General features: G+C 41.0%; 1 protein-coding gene across 1 annotated transcript in view; it reads left to right on the plus strand.

Moving 5' to 3' along the window:
- The first annotated feature begins 13404 nt into the window (after positions 1–13404).
- The window catches only part of LOC135222277 (SLAIN motif-containing protein 2-like), a 28232-nt gene continuing 17730 nt past the window's right edge, over positions 13405–23906 (plus strand). The window contains exon 1 of the mRNA XM_064260385.1: positions 13405–14071. Within this exon, the coding sequence (XP_064116455.1) occupies positions 13728–14071 (344 nt within the window). The 5' untranslated portion in view covers positions 13405–13727. The remainder of the gene's footprint in view (positions 14072–23906) is intronic.

Consider the following 23906-nt stretch of genomic DNA (forward strand, 5'->3'; position numbering starts at 1 on the left):
GTTCAAACACCTTACCATATAGGTGTACTGTATGTTGCCTTAGTACGTGTACCCCATCTGTGTCTATAAACTAACTTATAGGTCGCCCCCCCCCCCCCCCCCCGACACCCCACCCGGCCACCACACACGGTCAAGTGTTACAAACTGATTTTTATCAACTGGCTTGATCTATCACCTAACAACATGCTCTCCCCCGTCGCCTTGCACGTTCAAATGTGCAAAACTAGTTTGACAAAGGGAGTAGATAAAACTGGCTTCACGTACAAGATGAACTGATCAAATGATTGAGTACGATAAGTTGGTTCATCTACTCATTTTAAGCCAACAGCTCCAGGCGCCATTCTAGTTCAGAGCACCGAGCAACGTTCTCGTAATTTATCTTCCAAAGAGCGGCTTGCGAGCAGGAGATATTGTGTAGAATTGTCTAAGCATTCATTGACTAGCAACGCCAAACTTTAAAGGGGTTCCATTCGTAACGTAATAAATCTAGTAATCTTTCTTGGTTGTTTTTATTACCTTAATGTGAATATCAAGGGCAACTTCTTGGTTTATGTGCCTAGGTTTAAATTAAACCCACCAATGTATTTTCCTCAACTCATTCTAGACAATTATGAAACTTCAGTACAATAACAGCAACGTACTAATAGCAATAAAATTTATGTGAAAATTATAGCATAATGATAGTAATATTTTAGTAAAAATTATCATAGCATAATACTAAATATCTCAATGCACTACGGAGCCTGGGAATATGTATGCATAGGACTTCACAGTCTGGTATAAAAACAAACGATGATGCTTAAACATTACGTGCCATATAACCTTATCTTAAAATTTTGCCCCATATTTAGAAATTAGCGATATATGTTAATTGTCATGCATATTATTACCTACAATGGGCACATGCTTCCCAGCACCGTGAGAATAATTTCATATTCACTTTACCCCGTTAATATCACTTGGTAAGAGTCGGCCTTTTTTTTTTATGGAAGTAGTTGATCGTAGTACTACCGTTAAAAGGAAACCTACATCAAGATGTGGCTGTTGTCACTAAGTTTGTTTTCTTCTGTTGCTATTAAGTTTATTTTCTTCGTGTAACTACGGCATTTTTTCGCATAGAGTTTTCCACGATGCATATCGTATGCTGCTCCCCCCTAGCTATTATCATGGGCTTTTCACATACAACAGAAGTACATAAACTACTTAGATTCTCCTATAATATTATGTACTACGAGTGTGTCATCGTCTGAAACGATGAGGGTATAGTAGATTAGTAGTATGTACCACTTCCACGCTGACTTGACTGAGTAGTACTACTGAGTGGTTTTTTTTTTTTTTTTTTTTTCAACAACCTGTTTCGTTAACTTTGAAACTTGGACGTTTCTGATCAGACCAACAGCTAAACAGCTTGTTTCCACCAAGGCACAGTTCATGTCGTTTGGTCAAGTCAAATTAGCCCATGATAAAAAAAGTAACTGTATTTAAGATTTGTCTTAAGGATATAACGAACGCATGGTCTAGCGATTGTCAACCACTGTTGAATAGGAGGGTCTGGCCATAGATATAGAAGGCCAAACCCCAAACCCCGTGACTTGCAGTTACTTTCTGTTATAGTGACCAACTGAGAGGCAAACAGTAGTTACCTCTTAGAGGTTACCACGAAAGACAAAGCGAAAATAGACCGATACTTATTGCATGAACAGTCAAACAGAAATCCATTAACGCAACCAAAATTAACGTCACATAGTTATGTCGCTCATAAAAATAATTTCCAGAAAGATTGGTTCATTGAATCTCTCTCTCTCTCTCTCTCTCTCTCTCTCTCTCTCTCTCTCTCTCTCTCTCTCTCTCTCTCGTTACGATATATTTTATCTTTATCAGAACGCTTACCTAATTCACAATCCGTCAATTTTTTTTTTACATAACTCACATATTACACTAAACTTAATTCTCAGTTCGTAACAATTAGAGCTAAATCTCTTGTTACAGCCTTTTCATCTGTACTCGTCCGAGTGTAGGTAACCTTCATAGCTTATTCTTATTTTGCATTCATACTTATTCTTCGTTGACGAATAATCGCAGATAACAGTGTGGCGAATACACCCAGCGATAACCAATAGTCTAAACTTGATAAGATATGCACTTCCGAAGCTCCGGCAGTGATTCCAAAGCCTTAATTACCTCAGAAAAAAAGTTGTCTTTTTTTCCAGACTTCTGTAGATGATCCACTCTCAAGGGTGAGTCGTTATTTACCATATACATCGAAGGAAGGACTAATTCTTTTTTATTTAAAAAAATGCCCAAATACTAAGGGGCAGCAGATCAAACCTTTATACTTTTTTTTTTTACCTTTATCTTTTACAGCCAGTTTATGCTTATCTAAAACCTCACATCTTTTAATCTGGCCTCTCTTTTTTCCTACTATTTTTGAAATGACGTCAAATCCCAGCACTCACCATTTTTTAAATAAAAACAGCATTTATGAACATGTACTATCACCATTTATGTGCAGGATATAAAATTATAACAAGAAGGCATTCTGATTCATTGCCTCATGCAAAATCGTGTATATCAGCGCAACGGATGCTTGAATTATGGCAGCTGTTGTCTGTTACGTAAAGAGTTACATTACACTAGAATGCCTGCAGCCTTCTAAACACCTACGTGGAATCCACGCGGCAGACACACATTCTAGTTACAAGTAAGGCGTCTAGTTGAGTCCCTAGTATTATGTTCGTCAGTTTCAGACGCAGATACGGCAATTTGACGAAGAAATAGATTGGTGGGCTGTTTATTTAGCACTATTACAGCTAAGTGATGTGGAATCCACATACGTTGGCACATGCCTTCCTTATTACATATCTAAGACTTCTGGATAATCTATAGTTCACTTTTGTTATTCGTTAAACTTCTTCATTATTACGTGACCTAGGAAGAATCATCAGCCTTTTCAGCATTTCCACCTTCAAGACGCATTGTCTACCTTCATTTTTCGAACCGCAATCAGAGTAGTGATTCTCACAATCTGGTTTACCACCGGAGGTCAAAACCGAACCGCAAAAGACCTCTCAGCGAAGTTTCTGACCCTGACTGAGAGAGAGAGAGAGAGAGAGAGAGAGAGAGAGAGAGAGAGAGAGAGAGGAAACGTGCGAGGTGGAAAGTATTATCGTCAATTAAGTTTCGAACGATGCATTGTTAGGATTCGGGAAATGGAAAGGCGAGGTAGTATACTACGGTCTGATGCCACGGGCTGTTGCAGCGATCCCTTATCTACTTCCTTTTCTTCGGTTCGGTATGAAATAAAACTCCTCCCTATCTTGAGATAAGTGGCTTCTGTCTACAACTGGCGGGAGGAGTAACATTTTGGCGCGCAGACGGGATGCGACACACGCACACATAAATATTTATATGCGTGTATGTGTGTCACAAAATACACACAACTTCAGTGCTTATACGAATATATTCTATATTCAACCGATCAAACCTTTTATTGAATTACCCTAAAACTGAGGCTTTCAGAAGAAAGATTGTCCTATTCAAAAGTCCAGAGGAGGAACGCTCGGCTCAAAAGATCGATAAAGTTATCAAAAGTATAGTTTTTTCAGATCTCATTTAGTGAGACAAACAGCAATGGCACAGTGATTATAAAAGTTAAACTTATCTTTTTTCAAACCCGTTTTCACGCATGTATCAAGTGATTGTGATTTGATAACATCTGCGTCTAGTAGGAGATGCCACAGGTCCATTACAATCCACTGCACCATGTATTTGGTAGTCAGTCGACTGTTATGAATTGTGAAACGTTGAAAAATTATTATAATGACGTCAATACTGACATACACGAAAGCTTTCAATGGAAGCATACTTGATGCAAAACGACATTATATAACATATATATAATATATATATATATATATATATACTATATATATAATATATATATATAGATATATAATAATATATTATATATATTATATTATATATATATATATCTATATATGTGTGTGTGTGTGTGTGTGTGTGTGTGTGTGTGTGTGTGTGTGTGTGTGTGTCTACCTCCTTTTGTTCATCAAGTATATTTCCATGGAAAGCTCTCTCGCAAGCCGCATGCCAGTGTTGCTGACATTATAATAACTTTTTTCCACTTTTCAACTCTACAATTATTCATGACGGTCGATTGACTACCAAGTACATAAGCAATGTGCCTCAGGTCAACAAGGGCACGATGGGATGTAATGGACCCGTGACTTGCTCTTGAATTAAACCCATTATAATACTCTCTCATTTTAGTGTTTCTCCTAAGAGCTATATTAGACGCAGATGTTAGTAAATTATAATCACTTTGTACAAGTGTGAAAACTGGTTTGAAAAGTAGATCAGCTGAACTTCGATATTCACTGTACCTTTGCTAGTATTTGTCTCGCCAAATGAGGTCTGAGAAAATGAGGCTAGACGTTTTTCGTTTCTCCTTGTGGTTATGATACTTTTGATAGATTTATCGATCTTATTTGGGCCTAGTGTTTTTAACTTGCTTTTTAAAAAGACAATGTTTTTACTGAAAGTCCTCTCAAAGCCCCCAAGAATGGTATCACCTTGGCAAATCTTCCCAAGTGAAACAACCAAGGAATAAAATATGAGATTAGGACTAATTTAATCGAAGGGTAATTCAATGAAAGGTTCGATCGGTTTCATATAGGTCTAGATCTCATTTAATATAATTGACATCTCTATCAATATACAGAGAAGACTGGGAGAAGCAAGACAATCCAAATTCTACTTTACTCCTTTTCGGAAAACTAACCAAAACGTAAGATAAATGAGAATATGATTGGAGAAAATGAAAAGGGTAGAGATTCGTATATTTCTGAAATAAGTAAATAAAGAACTTGTCTGTTAACTTCTGACTTCGCGTACTATCAGGCATCTGAAGCCAGCGCAGTATTTGTGGCAAGTGGGAACACAGCATAAAACATGAATACTCCAGGACACTGTAAAAAGGTATAGTCCCAACTCTGAGACACAGCTGGACTGAGCACAGCCTGTGAGTACAAGAAACTGAGTCACTGACAAGAAAAAAAATCTGGGCTGTAAAGTATAACGAGATCACTTCCCTTTCACACAAGGAATGACTTGCTCCTATTTACATCCAGCGCTATTTACTGCTATGTTCCAGATCCGTGGTATCATTAAGGACTCCTCCGGAATATGTTGGGATACTTCGTTTGACGGGATGGTTATATTCAGTTGTGCACCGTCGCCTCCGTCGCCACAAATTTCATAGAAGAAAAGGGTCCCTTGACTGGCGCCCATCTTAAGTCAATGGGATCACTCATGCAGTCTTGTAAAACTACCCTTTACTCTTGCCATATCTATTAACGGACGTTAGAAGCGAGAAGTAATTATAGTATGGCGGGTTCCTTATTAAAAGCAAGCTAGACTTACACGCACATATAGACTGTAGGACTTGCATGTACTTGATGTCTATGCATATGTCTTGAAACGGTGACGTACCAGATGATGATTATTCTGTTGTACCAACCTTCCCTTCCATCTCTTTTTTCCTTTCTGTTAAGATGTCAGTCAGAAAACAGAGGAATCTGTTCTAACAGACGTCATTGTGTTCCGAGTTGCCAAACTCTCGCAAAAGGTGAGAGAGATAGAAATCTGTCTAAAGGACAAAGTAGCATGGTTAGACCCTGGTAAGGTTCCCGTAATTTGGCGTATAGGTGTAAGTGTCGTGTGAATCTCTCTCTCTCTCTCTCTCTCTCTCTCTCTCATTGAAATAGCAGTTTGGTCTCAAATTTTTATCTCCCTAGGCCTAAGCTCTGAATCGTTTCGTAAGATTCATAACTCCCGCTCCTGGAGCTCCTTGAAATGTCGTGCCACTCTGTAATCGGTAGGAGCTCTCTCTCTCTCTCTCTCTCTCTCTCTCTCTCTCTCTCTCTCTCTCTCTCTCTCTCTCTCTCTACTCGGAGGACTAATGATCCTTCCAGGTGAATACCAAATACCAGCCACTTAAAGAGAACCGCCAATAAGGAACCACACAGGTATATGTGCAGCCAACTGCAAAAGTAACAGGACGCTCCAAGTGTTCAAAGAATGTTGGTGAAATGCAGATTAAGCGTTGGAAAAACTACTTGGAGTAAAGCGTTTTATATATATATATATATATATATATATATTATATATATATATATATATATATATATATATATATATATATATATATATATATTATATACATGTGTGTGTGTGTGTGAGTGTACATATGGTTCCGAATACTAATTAAAGTAAAGCATCATACACATTGAAAAATAGTTTAAAGTTAAATATTATAATAAGTCTAATATATCTTAGCGAAGAACAAATAATAGAGCTGTCAAAAACATAGGGAAACTTTTTCGTTCCTCGACATAAATATGTATACGCAGTCCAAAAGAGATAAAAAGTAAAAAAGAATTAGACAAAAGTAGAAAGTCAATAATAGGCACCATTAAGATACGTGGGACTAGCCAGCGCCGCGGTAAATTAAAATGCGTACTGAATTCACGGCGATTACGTCCACCACAGCCTGAGAGCTTACGGAGGAGACTCTCTGCCTAAGAAAACAATAAAAGGGATATTTTATGTAGTCAGGGGAATTTATATCGCCCTCTGTAATTACGTGTCGCCTAATTATTCGAATACCTGTCCAGTTATCAGCAATAACCATCATCATCTTGGGCCAACACAGCGACTTCCGACAATGTTCGTACATACGTTTCCTTTGTTTTTCTTTATAATGCTTTTCACACATGCTCATTACGAATAATAATAATAATAATAATAATAATAATAATAATAATAATAATAATAATAATAATAATAATAGGGAAAAATTTCTCTTTTATCGCGAGAGTATATATAATGTTGTAAAGTGTCCACAATCATACAGTGTTAAGAGTCCGTGTATAATTTAAAAATTATACATGGACTCTTAACACTGTATTATTGTGGACCCTTTACAATAAAATAATAATAATAATAATAATAATAATAATAATAATAATAATAATAATAATAATAATAATAATAATAATAATAATAATAATAATAATAATAATAATAATAATAATGATTCAGTGGCAAAAGCCCTCCACTGGAGCCTGTGCAAGAAAAACATCAGCTACCTTGCAATAATAAGTGGTACGAGCACCAACCTGAGGGAGTGATAGAAAACGATCAGGCAAAGATCCTCTGGGACTATGGTATCAGAACGGATAGGGTGATACGTGCAAATAGACCAGACGTGACGTTGATTGACAAAGTCAAGAAGAAAGTATCACTCATTGATGTCGCAATACCATGGGACACCAGAGTTGAAGAGAAAGAGAGGGAAAAAATGGATAAGTATCAAGATCTGAAAATAGAAATAAGAAGGATATGGGATATGCCAGTGGAAATCGTACCCATAATCATAGGAGCACCAGGCACGATCCCAAGATCCCTGAAAAGGAATCTAGAAAAACTAGAGGCTGAAGTAGCTCCAGGACTCATGCAGAAGAGTGTGATCCTAGAAACGGCACACATAGTAAGAAAAGTGATGGACTCCTAAGGAGGCAGGATGCAACCCGGAACCCCACACTATAAATACCACCCAGTCGAATTGGAGGACTGTGGTAGAAAACAAAAAACAAAAATAATAATCAATAAAATAGTACTTGAGGCAAAAGACCTTATTTTAATGAAAGATTTTTTTTTAAGTATATAAATTACACAATCCAGGAATTCTTTAGCTTTTGAAATTTTACTCATTTAACTGGATGGCGAGATGACAAACGAACCTCAGTGTAACTAGCCTGTCAAAATACCTTCCTTTAATCAACGAAGGGCCAAGAGATCGGCATTTTTAGATACCATACACCTGCGTAAAATGTCTTCATACAAATATCTTATCTATTCAACTCTCGCCTTTTCTAAAACCAATTTGTCTAACTCCGTGTTTACAATGTTTTCTTCCCTAGACTAATTGTCGTATTCAGTTAGGTAAGACCGCCTTTACTCCATTTCTATACTATGATTCCTAATTCCCAACCATCAAGCTTTGTATTCCCGTAGGGGGATAGTGCCATCGGTACACCTCACGGGCTAGACTGTAGGGATTACTAAAGGTTCTTTGCAGCGTTCCTTAGGCCGACAGCTGCAGCCCCTTTCATTATTCCTTTCGCTGTACCTCCTTCATTCATATTCGCTTTTTTCCATCTTGCTATCCATCCTCTCCTAGCAATTGATTCCTAGTATAACTGCTTTGAGGTTTTCCTCCTGTTACACCTTTCAAACCTACCTACCTACTCTCAATTTCCTCCCATGCGTTGATTGACCCCATAGGTCCCAGGATTGGCCTCCAGCCAAACTATATTCCACTCCATTCCATCAGAGTTTATATAATCCCTCATTCATTCTACAAGTTATAAGCCCAAGTCTCTCTCTCTCTCTCTCTCTCTCTCTCTCTCTCTCTCTCGTAGATTCCGCTTCAAAAAAAAACGTGAAATTTTACATACCTAGAGGTGAGCATCTATTAGTCTTAGGTATTTTTAATAAGAATGAGTTCAACTCCCACAATTAATTTAATTGTCTATTCCCTCCATACAGATTATCTGGGAGCCGTCCAGCCCCCCGCCCCCCATAGCGGAGTCACGAGCCATTTCGAGAGATCCATGCAGTCCAATCCTTGGTCCATCCCTCCCCCGTCAGCTCGCAATGTCAACACGAGACAAAGGACCTCAGCGGCGAATCCGGTCTTGATTTTCCTTCATAAGCGTAAGCTCTTTTCACGGCCGTATTTCACTGGGGTCAGGGAGAGTGGCCTCTCTCCTTGGAACCCCCTCCACACACCCCAAAGCCCGGAAGTTTGGAAGGAAATAATACTTTTCGGCAATATATACTCATATATTTCGGCCGAAATATAGATATGCAGCACCACGATGCCTAGGCGGGAACTCCGAAACAATAACGGCTTTATTTGCGGGGCCAAGAGGAAACGGCTATTTATGTTGTAAATTCACATGACTGAGATCAAGTTTATGCTGGAAGATGGCGAATTCCTCTTACGTATATAGAAGGCATTTTGGGGTTTATATCTGATGGATATAAACCCCATACTCCATTGGAGTATGTGGCTGGGAGATGGCTGGTTTAATGTCAAAGTGGGTCTGCGTCAATATTGTGTTGTCCTGTGTCTCAGGAAAAGGAGAGGAGATATACAGAAAACGGTCATAAAAGTGTAATGCATGAAGATCCCGTGTTGATTGGCGATTGTAAATAGATGCCGTAGAGCATGGAGAAAGCGCTTAAAAAATTGTTGTCAATGAAGAAAACTGGTGTTACTTTGGCTTGTTACCTACGCGTCACCTACTCCGAGGTACTTAGTACTAAACATGTAGGAAGCTCCTTGGGACGCCGTGTTCAGTACCACCCCCTCTGGGTTCAAAGTATTATATGCACCCATTTCTATGCTGTGTGGTCGACAAATTATATTGATAAACGATATCTTCGTGGGGCCGTCTGCTTGACATTTACCATACGGTGTTTACAAGGTCTAAAGAATACCCATTCTTTAGACCTTGCGGTGTTTAGTACTATATAGCACATCGGAGTAGGTGACGCGTAGATAACAAGCCATAGTAGCACCGAAAGTTTGAAGTGAATTCTAACAAAATTAATTTTAGGACAATCAGGAGTCTTGGAAATGACCTTATAAATTATAATCAAGGCGTATTTCCGGTCCGACTGGCTTTTCAAGTGAGTTTCGTTTATGTCTTCAACAAGAGACAGGAGAGAGAGAGAGAGAGAGAGAGAGAGAGAGAGAGAGAGAGAGAGAGAGAGAGAGAGAAGCATATGAGAAGTCCAAGTGTAGTTAAAGGTTATAGTTACTGGAAGCGAATGAAACAGTTATGGTGTGTCCTTGACGTGTTAATCTGCAGAGTCAACTTAGCCCCAAGAAACTGATCCACAAGACACCAGAGGCTCGATTGACAACACGGGCGATCTCTCTCTCTCTCTTCTCTCTCTCTCTCTCTCTCTCTCTCTCTCTCAAATCATGAGATGTCACTCGCGCGGTTAGTATTCCGAAGTAACAATTTTAATGACTGCGGGTGTCTGATCGATCATCTGCTATAATCTGGAGTACTTTCCACTGAGAACAATAAAAGTGCCCAAACTTAGATTTAAGCGAAATGAAAATGCTACTATAATTCCTCGCTGATGCATTGTTGCGGATAAGAACTCACGCCTTGTGTTTTGTGATGTATATAATCACATTAAGGATTCTTGGTTTACGCTGTTTTCTCTCAAGTTACGACGACTCAAAATTATTAGCATTGTGATAAAGACTGTTACCGTCCTTTTTCCGCTGTGAAAGTATAGTGTGTGTGCAAACTATATGAATTCGGGTAAAAACCACGGTCCTTATATATAGGTGGGTAAAACCATAGAGCAATTTCATAATCAATCTGTAAGATATCTGCTCAAAGTTCTTCGTCACTCAGCTGATACGAAAATACCACAGGAATACACACACAGGATGTGTCGTCACTTTGCCCCTTCAGAAATAGCGAAGATAAACGTTTTGGCCTCTTTCTTTCTTTTTTTTTTATCGATGTGTTTTTCATCAACCCGTTTGCGCACAGTTGATGTTCGTATGTTGAATTATCGAAGTAGTACCTGAGATTATTGTGATTTAAATCAAAATTTTGTTAACTTAAAATACGCTCTTAAACTAAAGCTATACTGGAGATCGCTCTTCACACTGTAAATAAAAGTTCATGTTATGTATTTCCTAATTTGTTTCTGTAATCCGCGTAAATATGGCTTTAAACATGGCTGTAGTACTAGGAAATGTTTTCACTGGAAATGAACTCCTGACTCCTGAGGTCTTAACCCCGCCTCACCAGGCAGCCTTAGACTTCCGTTTCCGCCGTTGTCGTACGCCGTAGTTAAAACTTTTGAACTTATTCAGAGTCTGTATATATATAGCCCCCCCCATTTTTTCCTTTCCTTCTGCGGTAATAGATTTCAAAACTTGTATATTTCGCTCCATTTTTTGTTCTAGTAGCTTTTAACAGACGTGTAAATATCCTAAACTGAATGTTCCCTCTCTTCGGTCTAGGGATTCGGCTTCTTCGGTTCTCTGCTGTTCTATTTATAACATTAATAAAATGAATCGACGCATATATGATTTCTAAATCAGTCAGAAATTATGAAATCTAATGTTTGAATGTCATAAGCGAGGAAGCCCACAAAAAAACATCGTAGTTCTCTTGCGAGAGTCATGAGCACGTGCTGCTGAGTGCTTGGAATCAACAAAGAAGCTGACATTATCTGGGTTAATCTGAATTAAACAAGAAGAGGAGAAGGACGCCAATTTCTTCCGCGAGATTTGCGATTTTATTATATTTTGTATCAGTGTCTGCATTTTAGACTGACAATTTAGCGCGCTACCTACTCTCTCTCTCTCTCTCTCTCTCTCTCTCTCTCTCTCTCTCTCTCTCTCTCTCTCTCTCTCTCTCTCTCTTTCTTATATATAATATATATATATATATCTCTATATATATATATAGATATATATATATATATATATATATATATATATGTTATATTTATATACGTATGTTCGCTATAGACGGAGAAATTACTGGATAGTTTTTAACCGGGTGCCGAATTGATACGGATATCCGGTTGGATATCCGACCATGCTAGTTAGTTTTCTGCCGTGAGTAGCAGCCAGGGTATAGAAAATGGTGTGGGTCTAGCAACCGCATATCCAAAAAAAGGGGAAAAGGCAATAAAGAAAAAGAAATTAAGGTAGTACCATAAAGTGAGAGAAAAATTCCTGCAAAAACCAATGTCTAGAAGACCTCTAGTACGTAGTACTACTAGTTCATCGTCTGCAAGAACCGGCGTAACTCCGAGGTTCCTTTAGGCCTATATGGAGTGTTCAAAGGTCCTGATTTCAGTGCATAGTGTGAAGGCTCCTTTACCTGAACCCCAGGACGGGACGTAATGTCCTAGAGTCTGGACTTCCAGTCGTGGTCTTCTTTATACAGTACTCTCATTTTTTGACGGAATGGATACGCTGTTTCGGGAAAAAAAATCTGTATGATCCTTGCTTGTATCTGTCATCGGTCTAAGACTTCGTCAAATGTTTTCCACATCAGTTACAGCCATTTCACGTTTTCTAATGTATTACAATCATAAAGGTTTTGTTTGATTGTTATAAAAAAATAAAACCAAGAAGAATAATGAGATGTATTTTAGGAAAGTGTAACCCGTACAGAGTCCTGAGTCATTTGATAAAAAAGAAAAAAATAGATCACAAAATTATCTAAATGTAAATGAAATCTTGAGGGAAGTTGAAACATTATTGGAATACGAAAAAATAAGTAGGAGGTAGGCTAAACAGTTTAATTGTAGTACACAAACTGAATCTTTAAATTATATAACAGATACAGAAATGATTCGGGAATTTCTTATATTTTGAAAAAAGTATTCAATCAGTTCAATAAATAATCAGCAAGAGGCAAATACTGTAACAAAAGATAGCTGGCTATTATACTTTACATATTTCACATTTTTCGTAATATTGTCCTGTTAGGCAAGACGTCGTCTATCATAAAATTAATAGATTAGGGACATGCTAAGTCAGTATACTTTAAAAACGGCCACTTTAAGTTTGTACTGGTGAATCAAGGTTTTAAAGGGTGACTCTTACGAACACTAATACGCTTAGGAATTTACTCCCTGGTGCATCTTGAGTCACTCGTTCGGACGAAGGGCTCTTGCGCCAGGTAAGTTGAAAGGTATCTTTTAAAGGCGAGAGACTTTAAGAGATGCATTACTATCCATACTTTTGAGATAACAAACGTTAATGATTGCTTTTTTATTATTGTTACTATTACTGTTATCATTATTATTACTGAGATTTTTTTTTCTTTACTTTTCGTATTTAGCCCTCTGGACCTGACAATTCTTTAGTAACCACAAAAGGTCCAAAGCAGGAAATTCATTTGCATGCAATCTGTTGTTCAATGTACTTGTTTTTAATATTTCTGCCGTTATTCTCGATAAATTACGATTTTTACTACTACTTCAGTAACTGTGTGGATGCCTATTATGCCAGTTTTATAAATGTACTCGTACGTGCAACTAGATTGTGTGTATTGTAGTCTCTACTTTGTATATTCCAATGTGTATGACCCTGAACTGAAATGAAGACTTTTATAGAATATTATCATTGTTCTATGTCATCGGTATATCCATAATATTAAAGTCTGGAATGATGTAGCTACGTCTGTTTCTGGACAGTTTCCCCTTCGAGAGAGCTGGGTGAAAGCGGGCGGCGAGGCGAGGGAGAGAAACAGACGTCGCACGGCCTGCCGGCCGCCTGTCCGTCCGCCCGTCCGTCCGACGGCGCGGGTTCCGCCGAAGGAGGGGAAGTAGTAGTAGTGTGAGTTGTGAGGTAGAGTGAGAATGAGACTGAGAGAGAGAGAGAGAGAGAGAGAGCGGAGCGGAGCTGAGCGGAGGAGACTGAGAGCAGGAGGAGAGGTGTGTTGGTGCGAGGGGCGGCCGCCAGATGTCATCGCGATCTGTTTTTCTTCCTGACAGTGAATTTGTGAAATCAGTTTCGGGGTGACGATGCCAAGTGCGACGGCGGCAGATGTGATGCAAATTCGGTGTTTCTTCCTTCTTTGATGCGCGGAGGCATCAAGATGAGTCTGATCATGGACAATAGACTGGAGGAGACGGCGGACACCGAGGCCGAGGTCAAGAAGCTGCAGGCTCTAGTCAAACAGTTGGAACTGCAGAATGAGGAATTGCGGTCGGAGAGGCAGCAGTTGATGAAAGAAGGTGGTGGTAGTGTGGGCGGCAGTCCTGTGCCTATGGGCGACGGTACTACAACACCTGTGGGCGGCAAGGATCATTCTCAGCAACCCCCGACCACTCCCAAGCGGCAGTCCCAGGGGCTCGACTCTGACTTCGAGGCCATGGATCCTATCGGCCTCGACGAGACGGACCTGTCAGACGACGAGACCTGGTGAGTATAGTAATCCTTCTCTCTCTCTCTCTCTCTCTCTCTCTCTCTCTCTCTCTCTTTAGAATTCGCCTCTGGTTTCTCAGTATTAAAATTTCTGGTTTATCCTTTGATCCTTAAGGTAGTAGTAGGCTAGTATGTCCTTCTTCCAGGATAACGTTCAGGTTAGGTTACAGTCACCCTTGGGGGAAACGAACCTGCTATAGTAGTGTTACCTATAAATCTCCATTATCTGTTGGGCTTGACAACCTAATCAAAGCTTATAGTGTTTTAGTTTGGGTTAATTTTTTAGTTATGAGATTTGATTCATTTAGAAATGAAGGGTAAAATACCGTAGCTCGACCACATCCCGTAAAAGTACTTTTAACTCGTTCTGTAACCCAGGATAGTCAGGAGCCAGCAGCGTTTGTCGAAGCAAAACCTCGAGACCTCTACCTACGTACTTTCCTCTCGAAGCAAGTTTTTTATCCCAACTCACAAATTAAGGTCATCATTTCCGATTTTCAGGAAGGTGGTCACGCTATGTTAGAGGAGGTGGTTGCCAGATGGCCATTCAATATTTTACCCTACCATTTTATTTTATGTTTGTCACGTTTCCTTTGCTTGGTTCTGGTGTCCAGGAATAACCTAAATTTACTGGGACCAAACAACCTATTACGAACTTACTGTGGTCGTTTTGATGCAAGTGGAATATTGTTTTGTGTTTCTAAAAGTCGGTTTGACATCAAAATACCATTTCATTACGGCCTCCAACTATTTGCAAAGGGAAAGTCTTATTCATCGGTTGTCGAAGGGTTTCCGCACTGAATCTGCATCATATTCATCCTGTAGCTAACTGTTTATCGGATTTTTATGGACATTTTTATTTCTTTTAACTCTGTTAGTTTTTAACTTTGTTAGCTCGAGTGTCTTGAACTTCATGGCACACTCCTGTTCTTCTGTCTACTTAGCCTATGTGAATAAGCATTGTTTTGTTTTTAAAATTGCTGTAAGTACCGCACTGCAAATATATTAAAGATTATAACAAAGTGTAATTCAGAAACACAGAATGGTTGAACTATGGGGTTGCTCCACATCGGCTATTACCTTTTAAATGTACTTTTCCCATAGTATTTTGGTTGCTCATTTAGAATGTAATGTTATTTTTAGTTGTTTGACTGTAATTAACCTGTAATTAATCTCAGAACTGATATGTTATTGTATGCTGGTGATCCTGGAATGCTATTGCACATGCGCAGCATTATAGGGAAGCTTTTGGTAAAAAATGGAGTTAACTTCCCTGAGGGGTCCGGCTAAGTAACAGGGCCTACTAGATTAGGTTATGTTAGGGTTGATTAGTTTAGTGTAGTTCCTTTTATAATAGCCCATTTATATGAATTTGTTGCTGCACTTCTGTGATGTGTTCTATGAAATATGCTTGTTATTTGAGAGGGCATTTTTTTAGTACCTGTACACGTATTCACACATTCAAAAATCACTCCTCTGTATTTTGTTTCTTTATGCACACTATTTTCATCCAAGTTTTGGTAAAATTGAAGACAATTTTTACTATTGTCTGATTCCTTCCTGTCACCTTTCAGAATATTTACCACCTTTACTTTTACGTTTTTGTTAGGAATGCACCAATACCAAATTTTTTTGCTGATACCAACAACAACTTTTGAAGCTGATACCGATACCTGTTACCTCCATATTACTGCTATTTAAGAGAATATATATTGTTACTAAAATCATTCTTGTTCTCTGATTATTGTATACTAAAGGATGAAAAGTTGAAAGGTCATATAAATCTAATAGAAAAAGAACATTGATTATAAATATGTAGTGTTTAGATCACTATTACCTGGACACAGTTTGGCTTATATTATGGCTACCATTAAAAGACATTTAACAATTTAGGTTCATGGTGCTTACTCAAGTTCATGGGGTGACGAGAAATCTGAAATCACCAATACCATATAGTACATACTTTTGTTCAGTTTTAATTTATATATTGGCTAGAAACAGTTAACAGACTCATTTATTTAGATTATGAAAGGTTCCGGTTTGGTAGGCTTTGTTAATATATACATTTTAGGAAGCCTAGAAGGATTTTAAATACGTATACTAATGACAAAAGTATCAGCTGGTAGGTATCGGTCAGAAATTCACCGATGACAATACCACAAAAACTAGCTGATACCACCAATACCGATAACTGGGCACATCCCTAGTTTTTGTGTATGCTTAGGTCTTTTGTTTGTTTATGGTATTTACCATCTTTCGCTTGTTTTTACATTCATCCCCAAGGGACTGGTACTGAACGCGGTGCCCATTTTCCACATAAACTGGTAGTTACTTAAACAAGAGGGGTGCAGTAGTAGTCTGCAGTTTTACCCAGTGTTTTTCTTTCTATTCTTTTTTATTCATTTAACTCTGAATCCTTTTTGTTTTCCATTGCAAAATGCACGTCAAAACTACAGTTATTGATTACAGCATAGGTCCTCTAAATTTTTGCAGATTTTTTCAACATTTGTTATGTATAGCCTAAAGGTAAAAGTTATATATGTAGTACAGAAGTAAACAGTGTCTGGTTGTATAGAATTATAACCTAGCCCAAGTCTCAACTGGGAGTACAAATTTGTGGTCACGCTTTTGATCAACAAATTTTGTTTATATAAAATTCAGCATAATGAGTAAGATTTGAATAAAAAAAGTATTTCAATATGGAATTTTATCAACATTATGTATTTTTTCTACATTTGTCATTAACAGTTGTGATTTTGTTATTAATTATTACAGTGGTCCCCCCCGTATTTGCGGGGGATGCGTACTAGACCCCCCAGTGAATAGTTAGAACCCGCGAATGTTTGGAACCCCTATAAAAACGCTAAAAACAGCCTATTTTGTTAGTTAAAACTCAAGAAAAACCACTATAAATTTTCATACATGGTTTTTTTAATAGTTTTATCACAAAAAGTGCATTTTATGATGAAATTGATCAAAAAAACCCGGAATTTATGGATATTTCTTATAGAAAAATACCGCGAATGAGCGAATTTTCCGCGAATAATGCGGAGAAATGTTCCAGAGAGAAATCCGCGAATACCGGGGGCCCACTGTATACCCTTTTGTAATCCATACCGTTTATTGAATTTGCCATTTTGTACATGAACTTTCCTGTCAGACATATACTTAGCTTACGTCTCTGACGTCACGACAGAATTCAAACTCGCGGCTAACGCGACAGGTAGGTCAGGTGATCTACCTTACCCACCGCTGGGAGGCGGGTGTAAGAACCATCATACCTTTCTTGCCAGATTTTTTCTGCCGTCGGTGTCGACCACACCTGTTGTCGGTACCTCTTGACAGTTGGATTCTTTTCTCGTTTTCGCCCTGGAGCATTCGCGATTTGTGGACAGTTATTGGACTTTTCTTTGGATTTTTCTTTGGATTTTTCTTGGATTCATGATGTCTGATGTCGATACTAAGGAAAAAACTGCTATGTTTAGAGTTTGTTGTATGACTGAGTGTAAGGTGAGGCTACCGAAAGCTGCGGTAGACCCTCACACGGTATGTTTGAAGTGTAGAGGGAATGAATGCACCTTTAATAACCATTGTAATGAATGTGAAAAGCTGAATGAGGATGAATGGAAGTCTTTGTCTTCCTACTTGAGGAAGCTTGAAAAGGATAAAGTTAGGAAAGCTTCTTCCAGGAGGAGCAGTAGTAGGATCTCGTTCATTAGCGAGTTGGATGTAGATAATCCTATTTTAGAAGTAGCTCCTTTGTCAGTTTCAGCTCCTGCTCCCTGCACCGAAGCCGAAGATGCGCCTTCGGAAGTGGCCTCAATGAAAGCCACCATTCGCAGTATGGAGAGGAAAATCAAGCAACTAGAAGGTAAGAGTGATTCCAATAGTGATTTGTGCAGTGAACCCAGTGCAGTGGAGGGTGCGTCTGATCGGCTCCCTAATGCTTCCAGGCCTAGACCTCTTCCAGACTCCCAGTCCCAGTGGAGGAGGAAAGTCGAAAGCCGCAGGAAGGTTAGGGAGCATCCCCAACGGTCAGGCGTCCCCTCGGTAGCTCCTGTTGATCGTTCCCAGGCTACCTTGGATCGCTCCAAGAGAGAAATTTTGCGCCAGTGCTTCTCGTCGTCGCCTTCGCCTTCTCCTAAAAGAGGATGGAGCTCTTCGGAAGCCTCGCGCCCTTCGAAGAGAGCCTGGAACGCTCCCTGCGCCCGCCCTTCCAGCCCTGAAGTTTTTTCGGAAGAGCCTGAGGTGGAAGCGAAGAAGCGTAAGAGATCTCAGGAGTATCGTTCCCCGAGCGGAGATCGAGCTTCGTCTCCTGTTCACGAGTTTGTGAATTCTCCTGCAAGGGTCTTGGCTAACCTTCAGGCGCAGATTTCGGCTCTGGCTGGCTCTCTTTGCGTGTTCTTCTCGTCGTAGGAAGGACGTCTCGCTTCCTGTAAGAAGTCCAGGGCTCCCCTCTCCTGACTCTCGCTATTCGACGGAAGAGGCGCGCTCACCTGTGCGTTCGGATTCTCGCAGGAGGCTTTCTGCTTCGGACAAGATCAACATCTGCGTCTAAGCGACATTCGCCTGACAGACAAGTTTCTCCTTCGGACAAGGAGCAAACTGCGCGTAGGAGATCCTCACCCTACAGACGCTCTTCTCGAGACAGGATCGCTCCCCTTGACAGGCGCCAAGAGCCTAGTAGGCACTACTCACCTCGTAGCCGCTCCTCGTCTCGCCTCCACTCTCCGGTTGACAAGCGCCCTAAATCGGACAGGCGCCCTTCGCTGGACAGGCGTCAAGAGCTTGTTAGGCGCGTTTCGCCTGGCAGGCGCTCTCTCCCGACTTTTACTCACCTCGAGTCAGGCGCCGAGAGCCTAGGCAGGCACTTCTCCCCTGGTAGGCGCTCACCTAGTAGAGCTCGTCGCCAGAGATTCTCTCGCCTCGGTTCAGGCGCCAAGAGCCTGGTAGGCGCTTTTCGTATGGCAGGCGCCGTTCGCCTGGTAGCCGCTCTCCTTTGGATAGGCGCCAAGAGCCTGATAGAAGTTCTTCTTCAAACAGGCGCTCTGCACCTGACTTGCCGCATGACTCCTATTAGGCTTCAAGGATCTGGGAAACGCACTCCTCCAGACAAGAAGGAGGTTGCAAGTAGACACTTGCCTGAAGCATTGTCTCCAAGACGTATACGTCTAACTTCCTCTAGAGACTCCTTTAAGAATAGTCGCGCCTCTAAGGATCAGGAGGGCTCTTCAGCTCAGGAGGAACAGGACCCCTCAGAAGAAGAAGGACCAAAAGACGCCTCAGTTTCCTCCTATAAGAAACTAACGGAGTTACATCCTGCAAGAGTTTGGAGATATCCTTTCTCCTGTGGCTCCCCCTTCTCCTCTTTCGTTATTCTCCACTTCGAAGACGTCGAAGGTTTCGTCTTGTGTAAGGATGAAACCTACTGTTTCCATGAAGAAGGCGCTGAGAGGTTTTGGGGAATGGCTCCTTTCTAAGGAAGAGAAAGGGAAGACGGTTTTTTCTTTCCCTCCGTCTAAACTGACCGGCAGATTGGGATTCTGGTACGAATCTGGGAGAACCTTTAGGTCTCGCTCTCCCTTCTTGTCTGCGGACTCGGACTTCTCTTCATTAGTGGATGCTGCTCGGTCGTTCCGCCCTCTTGGTCCGCAAGACTACGTGGGGGGAATGAACGAACTTGACCACTTACTGAAGGGAATGTTCCGAGTCCTGGAAGTTTTCAACTTCCTTGATTGGTCTTTAGGTGTTCTGGCTAATAAGACCAAGACCCCAGAATGCTCTGTCTCCTGAAGATCTTAACTGTGTACTCACTTGCATGGATAAAGCAGTGAGAGACGGATCAGTGGGTGCCAGACTACTGAAATTTGCCGACGTCTGGGCCCACAAAGGGGCAGACAATTGGTCCCTATCGATTGTCAGCAAAGGATACCTCATTCCCTTCTCGTCAAGACCACCATTGACGACAACTCCGAGGGAGTTGGTAGCCAAGTACAAGGACCCCATCATGAATCAAGCCCTTTCTCTAGCAGTAGATCTCATGCTAGAGAAGGAGGCTATAGAACTAGTGAAAGATCCCCGCTCTGCGGGCTTTTACAACAGACTTTCTAGTTCCGAGAACTCAGGAGGATGGAGACCGGTGTTGGATGTAAGCGCCCTGAACGTCTTTGTGGAAAAGAGGAAGTTCGCCATGGAGACAACTTCCTCAGTGTTAGCGGCTCTTCGTCCAGGGGACTGGATGGTGTCTCTAGACCTTCAGGACGCTTACTTTCATGTGCCGATCCATCCTTCTTCACGGAAGTATCTACGATTCATGATGGGAGGAAACATCTTCCAATTCAAGGCCTTGTGCTTCGGCCTATCAACTGCACCCCAAGTTTTCACGGGGTTAATGAAAAACGTGGCGCAGTGGCTACATTTGGAGGGAGTGGAGGTGTCGCTTTATCTCGACGACTGGCTAATCAGAGCAGAGTCTCAAGAAAGATGTCTGGAGGACCTTCAAAAGACCCTTACATTGGCAAGTTCGCTGGGGCTTATGGTGAACTTCCAGAAGTCTCAATTAATCCCCAGTCAAGAGAGGATCTATCTGGGATTCGGATAGCTTCTCTGGCTTTTCGGGCTTTTTCCGTCGCCAGAGAGGATAGCTCGTTGCTACGAGAAAATAACGACCTTCCTAGAGAAAGATGCATGCACAGCGAGGGAGTGGATGAGTCTGCTGGGGGGACTCTCCTCGCTGGAGCAATTCGTTTCTCTAGGAAGGTTGCATCTCAGGCCTCTACAGTTCTTCCTATGCCAGAACTGGAGGCGTCTCTCCCTAGATCTGGAGTTCTCCTTCAAGATCTCAAGAGAAATCAAGAGAGACCTTCGGTGGTGGAACGACCCACTTCGATTTGTGGAAGGAATGTCTCTCTACATGCCGAACCCCAACCATGTGTTGTTTTCCGACGCATCGGAGGCAGGTTGGGGAGCGACACTCGGGACAAGAGAAGTGTCAGGCACCTGGAAGGGGATCAGGTGTCCTGGCACATCAACAAGAAAGAGTTGATGGTAGTCTGGATGGCATTGAAAGCCTTCGAACCCCACGTCCGAAATGCAGTAGTGCAGGTCAATTGCGGACAACACAACAGCCTTGGCGTACATCAAGAAACAGGGGGGGACGCACTCCTTCTCCCTGTACGAAACAGCAAGGGATCTTCTGCTGTGGTCTCAAACAAGGAAGATCAGTCTTCTCACCAGATTCGTACAGGGAGAAAGGAACGTCAGGGCCGATCTCCTGAGCAGGAAGAATCAACTCCTGCCTTCCGAGTGGACCCTCCACTCAGAAGTATGCCAAGACCTGTGGAGAAGATGGGGCAGACCTCACATCGATCTCTTTGCAACAGCAAAGAACGCAAGAATCGAAATTTACTGCTCCCCGATCTCAGACCCAGGAGCAGTTTCAGTGGATGCGTTTCTCCTAGATTGGACAGGGCTAGACGTCTACGCCTTTCCCCCGTCAAACAGTACTAGGACAACCCTTCAAGAAATTTGCTATCTCGGAGAGGACAAGAATGACGCTAGTAGTCTCCGTTCTGGCCCGCCCAAGATTGGTTCACAGAGGTACTGGAATGGTTGGTGGACTTTCCAAGAGCACTTCCACAAAGACAAGATTTGCTCAAACAACCCCACTTCGACAGGTATCACAGAAACCTCCCCGCTCTCAATCTGACTGGCTTTCGACTGTCAAAAGTCTTGTCAGAGCGAAGGGGTTTTCAACAAAAGCTGCTAAGGCTATCGCCTCAGCTAGAAGACCGTTCGACCCTTAAAGTCTACCAGTCGAAGTGGGACGTCTTCGCCGTTGGTGCAGGAACCAGAAGTTTTCCTCTTCCAGTACCTCTGTGACTCAGATAGCAGATTTCCTAGTTTTCCTCAGAGAAAAATGCGGTTTGGCAGTATCTACTATCAAAGGATACCGTAGCATGCTGGCTGCGGTGTTCAGACATAGGAATTTAGATCTTTCGAATAACAAAGATCTTCATGATCTATTAAGATCTTTTGAATCTTCCAAGAAAACTTCGAACGAAGTTCCAAGTTGGAATCTGGATGTTGGTTCTTCGTTTCCTGAGGTCCGCTAGGTTTGAACCACCACATTTAGCCTCCTTCAAAGATCTCACGAGGAAAGCTCTCTTTCTCATGCTTTAGCATCTGCTAAAAGGGTTAGTGAGATTCATGCCCTATGAAGGAAGGGTAGGTTTCAAAGGAGATTCCGTGGTTTGTTCCTTCCTTCCTTCGTTTTTAGCAAAAAATGAGAACCCCTCAAATCCTTGGCCAAGGAACTTTGAGGTTCGTGGTTTATCTGCCCTAGTAGGGGAAGAACCTGAAAGAACTCTTTGCCCTGTTAGGAGTTTAAAATACTACCTTCAGAAGAAGAAAACCCTTAAGGGCATTGAGGACAGACTATGGTGCTCTGTAAAGGACCCCAGCAGACCATTGTCGAAAAATGCGCTGTCTTTCTTCATTAGAAGTGTTGTGAAAGAAGCACATAGATCTTGTAATGAAGAACATTTCAAGCTCCTAAAAGTCAAGGCTCATGAAGTGAGAGCAATTGCCACTTCCTTGGCCTTTAAGAAGAATATGTCTCTTCAGAATCTGATGAAAACTACATTCTGGAGATGTAATTCAGTATTCGCCAACCACTACCTAAAAGACGTCAGTATTACGTATGACGAGTGCTTCGCGTTAAGGCCCGTACGTATCGGCGGATTCGGTGCTGGGGCAGGGAGCTGGAACATATCCTTAGTAGTTTTTTCCCTTGTTTTTTTTGGTAATTGATGATGCAGGTAGGCATCTTTTTTCGTTTCGTAATGCTAATAACGTTAGTTTGGTTAGGTGATCGGATTTGGTTTAAAGCTCCTGCGTTGGTAGTGGACAGGTTCTGTCATAGAAGAGGGCGAACCCCCATTGACATGATCCGACTTGGATTCTACTAAGTAAGCGGATATCAAGTCCCGTTAGTAGACCAAAGAGTCTTTTCAGCTGTAGGTCACGCCCTCGCTGTAGCTCTTATGGCTATGCAGACTGATAGACAGTATCTATGAAGTCTTCAGCCTAAACAGGTAAGAACCAAGGTTATGTTTATCCTACAACAGGTGTTGTTTACCTTTTCTTTGTTATTTTCTGTCTTGTACCCTCCACCAAGGGTGTCAATCAGCTAAGTATATGTCTGACAGGAAAGTTTTCATGTACAAAAATGATATTTGTTATTTTACAATAAAGTTTTGTACATACTTACCTGCAGACATATACGATTGATGGCCCGCCCAGCCTCCCCTCAGGAGACAGGTATAAGAGAGAAAAAATCTGGCAAGAAAGGTATGATGGTTCTTACACCCGCCTCCCAGCGGCGGGTAAGGTAGATCACCTGACCTACCTGTCGCGTTAGCCGCGAGTTTTGAATTCTGTCGTGACGTCAGAGACGTAAGCTAAGTATATGTCTGCCAGGTAAGTATGTACAAAACTTTATGTAAAATAACAATATCATTTTTTATTCGCATGACAATATAAAATGTAGGCTAGTGTAATGTTAGTTTGTTACAAGAAAAAGGATAGAAAGCTACATCCCCATTATGAGTAGTTTTTGTTGTGCATGAGTGCTTTTGTTTTAGCAATTTTCCTCTAGTGATTGAAAGTGTATTATCCTACCAAGGGAGGTTAGGCTATATTTATTTAATAATAATAAGGTTCTTTGATCTTGGGATGGTCTCAAGAAATTCTGCAAAAAGCTTTTAGGTCATTGTTCTAAGGGCAGTATGCTCTTCCAACTCATAATAGTTAAAGCATTTTGTACTGGATA

Source organism: Macrobrachium nipponense, chromosome 3 (genome assembly GCF_015104395.2).
Source record: "Macrobrachium nipponense isolate FS-2020 chromosome 3, ASM1510439v2, whole genome shotgun sequence".
NCBI classification, from domain to species: Eukaryota; Metazoa; Arthropoda; class Malacostraca; order Decapoda; family Palaemonidae; genus Macrobrachium; species Macrobrachium nipponense.